This window comes from Pteropus alecto, unplaced genomic scaffold (genome assembly GCF_000325575.1).
Source record: "Pteropus alecto unplaced genomic scaffold, ASM32557v1 scaffold135, whole genome shotgun sequence".
NCBI classification, from domain to species: domain Eukaryota; kingdom Metazoa; phylum Chordata; class Mammalia; order Chiroptera; family Pteropodidae; genus Pteropus; species Pteropus alecto.
In genome coordinates this window covers 5045818-5051817 of record NW_006438076.1, presented here as the reverse complement: position 1 = coordinate 5051817, position 6000 = coordinate 5045818, and the positions used below count along the sequence as shown (strand labels likewise).

The following is a 6000-nucleotide window of genomic DNA, read 5'->3' as shown; positions in this document are numbered from 1 at the left end:
TCCCTCCTTCTCACTTCCTGGCATGCCCCAGCCCAGGCCCATGAGGAGGACACTCACCTTTATGTAACACTGGGATGCATCCCGTTCAGCCACTGTGAACTCCAGTGGTTTATAATAGGCGTGATAAACCTGAGTTGACAAGATGCCAATTCCTAGAGTCAGCAGCTGCAGCGAATCAACCCCTGTGGGCATTTTCTAGGCCCAACATGCTGTGTGGGTATAGCGGGGCCCCAGAACCTCCCACTTGGCCCACAAGTTGTGGTCTGGGGCCAGGACATGGCTCAGCTGGCCATGGAGAGCAACCCTCTCTCCCACGCACAGGCAGCCTATAGGCTGGAGCCACACTGTCTGCAGGACAGAAACTCTCTCACCCAGTCTGAGACCCCCATGAACCACAGCAGCAGAGCGGGTACCAGGGTGGCCAAGCACCGTCCGCCGAGGCTCATCACGGAGCACAAGGATCAGCAAAGGGCATGGGCACCTCCCTGAAGCACAGACCGGGTAGATGCTGCAGAGCGGACAGGGCAGCCTTAGCAGTGGCGGGGTGGGAGTGGGTTAGCAGGCGGCCATCTGGCCTCCCCTCAGGCACCCTGGCCCTTTCTGGGCCCTCGTTTGAGCAGAGAAGAGGGGGCAGGCATGGGGCAGCCCATAGCCCACACCGGAGCTGTTGGACAAAGGCTTTCAGCACCCAAGAAGGGCTCGACAGCACGTTCGGGGCTGAGGCTGAGTAAAAAATGAGCAGGGGCCTCACATGTGCTACACAGCCATTATTAATTAATGGCGCTTCAGAGAATATTGTTCTAACTAAGACAGAATTGAAAAGAAAACAAACAAAGAGTATGTGGCCATTCAACATTGTGAAACATAAAACAACATTATAAAATGCCATGAACATATGTCCCAGTGTACTTGTGATGAATCAAACAAAAATAGCAAATGAAGTGCTGGGGGGAAGGCCGGCCTGTCAGGCCTGGCCTGTTGATGGAGGGGACCAGGGCATTGGGGCAAGGGGCAGGCCCTGAAGTCCAGTGACTCATTCCCAAAGGACACTAGGCCCTTCTGTGGCGGCCACGTAGAGTCTGGTTTCTAACCAGTATGTCTGCAAGCCGCTGCAGCAGCAAGAGGAAGCCACACTGAAGGTTTCCAGCATCCAAAGCCTCCTTGCATCCTGCTAGGGCGCCTAGGGCATCTTTGTGGCCACCCCCAGGCCACAGCCAGCCTGCTGGAACAGACCCCAAAACAGCCTTGTCTGATGGAAATCCCCTGCCTCCAGAGTGAGTGCCCAAGTCTGGGCTGTCAGGGCCTTCGGGGCCTGGGAGGATCTCTGAAGGGGAGTAGAGGCAGGGGCTAGCATGGAGCTGGGTAGGGTTGGGGGCTGAGACTTCAGGGAGTCATGGGAAGGTGAGGAACCTGGGGGTCGGGCCAGGCTGGGGCAGGAGGGCAGGTGACAAGGGGAGCAGAAGTCTAGGGCAGGAGAAGCTTTTCCGGGTCTAGTGATGCATGTGTACCTGTGAGGTGGGCCACACCCCAAAGGCTCCCTAGTTTCTGGGACCCTCCAACACTCCCACTCACGTCCCGTCCCACCACAGTTCTGGGTCTCCATCCCCTGCCTGCTCCTGACCTGACAAGCTGCAGGCCCTGGGAAGCAGGGAAGCCAAGACTCCTGCTCCCTGCTGGGCCTCTGTTGGGGAGCAGGTATCACAGGGCATGAGCACCACACAGGTGGCATGTTGTAGCCGCCCCTTCTCCTCAGGGCCCTGATTTACCTCCACATGCTCCTCTCCATGGCGTGCCACAGCCTCCTCCTCTGACAGTCCCACACAGCCATATTCCAGTGGAGTGAAGACTGTCGTGGGGACCTGGAAAGCAGGTTGAGTCAGGCACACCCCTGGGGGCCCAAGACTGAAAATCCCCACACAGGCCGAGTCCTCAGATGTGCTGGCTGGCAAGCCACAAGACAGCAGGTGGACTTACTCGCTTGTTTTTGGGGCGCAGCCATAGAGCTAAACCTCACACACGTGCATGCACACATACATACACCCATGCGTACATGCAAAGATGTGCACACTCACTCGAATACACATACAGACATGCACACAACACCCACCCACCCACACGCACACACACAGATGTGCACACACCCATACCCACACACACACGCACGCAGATGTGCACATATATACCTATATGCACAGACATGCACATAAGCACGGGTGTGCAAACACACACTCCCACACACACAGACATGCACACACACCCCCGCACCCCAGGACAAGCTGCAGCTTTCTCCAGGCTGGACTGAGCCTTGCAAAAAGCAGTAAACACTCACATTGCTGTAGTCCATCAGGTCTGAGGACTGGCCACAGAGCCGCTGGGCCAGGAGCCTCCCTGCCATGATAGCTGTGGGCGTCAGCTCAGGCCGGCCCTGATGGGGGAAGGAGGAGCATGGGGTTAGCTCAGCAGGGCATCTAAGGGAGTCTGTGTAGTGCCCCCCCCACCATCACCTTCCTAGTGAAGTGTCTCCCTTTCAGAAACTCCCAAATGCTGTCTGATGCGGGGCCTCTGTGGTGAAGCAGCAGCACCCAGGGCCCTTGGTGGGTCTGCTGGTTCTCTCTTTGCTCCCTCTGTCCTGCTCTGGGAGACATTTGTGGTGATGACCCCCTTCCCTGGCAGAGAGGTGAGCTACTAAAGAGACCACCATAGTTCCCACGCTCACTTGCAGTGCTCTCTCCGAACCCTTTCTTCTTGTTGGTGACCTTGGAGAGCTGCCCCCACAACAAAGCTCAAAAAGAGATCCTGTTACTGTTCAACTGTTCACATTAACTGGGATTCAGGCTAAAACAGGCCCTGGAAGCATTCTGTGTGCTCCTGACATGCAGCTCGACTTGCACATCACAGCCCATTACAAATCCCAAATCAGAACGCGGCTCTGCTGGGAGCCCCTGCGTATGTCCTGTTGGGGAGGGGGCAGGTGGGGCACAGTCCCCAGTGTTCCTGCACGCGCTGGCCTGGGACAGGCTGCCAATCACCTCTACAGCAGCAGGAAATGCAGATGTTGTTTGACATTCCAGAAATGAATGGAGATCCACAGAGATAACTCGGGAAAGCAGGCTGTGCATTCCACCAAGCCTGGCTGGGTGCGGAAACCTCCAGGCGCACACGTACAATATCACACTAAACAATGGCCACCCGAGGACCACTGGGGCGTTAATTCTGTTCAGAATGACCTTTCCAAGTTAGCAGATTTAATGTTTGAGTAACTAATGCCTCTGCATGTACCATATGTTTCTGGCAACATGGTCTGAAATATTATGGTTTCTGCTGTGTTGGCACGAAACTGGGGAGCTTTTGGGGTGTGGCCCACCACACACAGGAGCACGTGTCTCCCCAGACCTGGAAAGGCTTCTCCTGCAGTTGATGGAACTCCAACTCACGCAGCTTCCCAGGTGCACAGAGAGCACATCTTTGATGTGAACGGCACTCTCTCCCAAGGCCACGGTGCTATCTTAGGGCTCAGCTCACAGGATGAACACAAAAGGCCACTACCAGAGAATGCCATGTCCAGGCCACCAGAGAGCACGCTGAGCAACTAACTGTGCTTCCAGGATATGGCAGACTAGATCCATGGGACAGTCCAGGACATGTAAAGCCACTCACTTCTGTCTACAGCAACAGGCCAATTAGATGGTCAAAGATGACCCAGCAGGACAACTGGCCAGTGCTCTGTCCACATGCTCCAGCCAAGCTGTCCCTGCAGTTTCACCTCTGCTTGGTGACACACAGACCCTTTCATGAGCCTGGGTTCCCAGGGGGCCTGAGAGGCTCAAGCAGCAGCCACTTGGTTCAGTTCTGAGCATTGGCCATGGCTGATGGGTGGTCCCTCTGGTACGCTGGGGACACCAGGGACCACGTTGCCCCAGCAGGAGGAGTCTGCGTGGGGCCAAGTATCTGGCAGGGCAGATCCACACCAGATATGCAGCTGGCCCTTCAGGAACAAAGGGTAGGCCCACCCTTGCATGCATCCCTACCCTGGCCTGTCTCCATGTGTCCAAGCTCTCCCGAAGCCCCCAAACATCATGACTACAGCAGAGGCTGGCAGGTGACGCTGAGGGAAGGATGGTCCCACAGCATCTGTGACAACTGACACCTGTGCCCCCTTTGGCTCCAGGATGACCCACCTAGAGATCCTCTCACCTTAGATACCGGCCCCTCTACCTTCAGGCTTTTCTCAACATGGGTTCTGGGGTGCATGTGGGCACAAACATCCTTGCCAAGCCCCCACATGCCCTTTCTAGCTCTGGGGCTCCTCACCGTTCCAACCTGCCCCCTCAGGTCTCTCCAGACTCCTGGCATTAAGCATCTTTGGAATCTGAAGTAGTTTACTTACTTATCTGTCATTTGTGATCCCTACCAGAATGTCACCTCTATGACTTTTGTCACCTGGGACTTTTGTCTGTTCCTGTAGCGGCCCCAGAACCCAGAAAAGTGCCTGGTGCCACAACAGTGGGCACTCAGTCAGTACATGATGAATGAATGTAAACTAACAGATCGTGGTTTATTTAACAGCATCCCACCCAAATTTGCCTCAGCCTGAAACCTGAGAATGTGACCTTATTTGGATATAACGGTCTTTGCAGATCTAGTCAAGGTAAGGATGGAGATTAGGTCATCCTGGAGTAGGGTGGGCCCTAACTCCAATGAGAGGGTCCTGGTAAGAGACAAACAAGGACACCTAGACACCTGAAGGAGATGAACACATGAAGACGTGGCAGAGATTGCAGTGCTGCAGCACCACGCTTAGACTGTCTGGGGCCATCAGAAGCTAGAAAAGGAAAGGAACGTTCCTTTCCCTAGAGGCTTCGGAGGGAGCACAGCCCTGCCGACACCTAGCCTGAGGTGGTTTGCGACAGCAGCCCCGCAAAACTAACATATCATCAATTACGTTGGCAGCTCTCAGACCTAAGAGGCCTGTTGGGGTCTGGAGGGCCTGGTGCCCCTCCTAGTGCCCTCTGACCAGGGACCCTCCTGATCCACCTTCTTCAGGGCGCGCAGATGCAGAATAGGCCAGCTTCTCCTGAGGTTTTGGGGGCACAGGAGACCCACAACTGACCAGTGGCAGGTCTTGCTGGGGGCCCGTGAAGAAGGAAGGGGTGCTGTCTATATGCTCCCTAGAAGGGAGACAGGGCTTCACAGGGTGGTGAGTGCCATGCTTTCCAGGGGAGGGAACAGGCAGGCTCTGAGTGGGACTGGGACAGCCCAGGGAAAGTCTTGACCCGCCCACAGATCAGAGGGTAGACTCAGGTGAGGATGTCAAGCCTGGTGTTGTGGGGCCAGCATGGCCCCAAGGTTGTGCCCAGCAGCAGCATTTCTAGAGCTGTGCATCTCCAGCCCACCTGAGGGAAGGTCGAGCCCCACACTGCAGTGTGTGTGAAAAGAACCGTCCCTGAGGCTCACACAGAGAAGATTCATGACAGGAATTTGTGAAGGGTGCTCTCAGCCATTTTTGAGCCTTCCCACCTGCCCTCTACAGAAAGGAAGAGCATTAGAGAGAGCAGAGGCAGATGTCCAATTCTTGCCAGAACTCAAATCTAATACCACCTGGGGCCTGGCCCAGAGCCTCTGTGAGCCATGCGTGTCCCTGAAACTCAGCTGGGGTGGTGGCTGGGGTGGGTGGCTGTACCTCCGCTGCATCTCCGATGGCATAAATATGGGGGACGGAGGTGGCTTCCCGGGCATCAACCAGGATCTTCTGACTGTCAGGGTTGGTGTTTACTCCAACCTTCTCCAAATTCAGACCTCTGGTTTCTGGAACCCGACCTGAAAAAAATAGAGCAAAGTTGGAAGGTTTTCTTTAGCAGTTTTGATCAAGACCTCGTGGTTTATTTAAAACACTTCTCAGAATGTCCGCTTAGAATTGGTGAAACATCAAACACAAACATTATCAAGGGGCTCCTGGCCTCTTTAGGCCTCAAACACATACATGTGCACACGCACGCACAC

General features: G+C 55.1%; 1 protein-coding gene across 4 annotated transcripts in view; it reads right to left on the bottom strand.

The window, feature by feature from the left end:
• Positions 1-6000, bottom strand: part of TXNRD2 (thioredoxin reductase 2) — a 48160-nt gene that overhangs the window by 4448 nt on the left and 37712 nt on the right. For all 4 annotated transcript variants that reach the window (XM_015592022.2, XM_015592023.2, XM_006915236.3 and 1 more), the window contains exons 12-15: positions 5681-5817; positions 2330-2425; positions 1767-1859; positions 58-129 (exon numbers count right to left, since the gene is read on the bottom strand). In XM_015592022.2, the coding sequence (XP_015447508.1) occupies positions 58-129; positions 1767-1859; positions 2330-2425; positions 5681-5817 (398 nt within the window). The remainder of the gene's footprint in view (positions 1-57; positions 130-1766; positions 1860-2329; positions 2426-5680; positions 5818-6000) is intronic.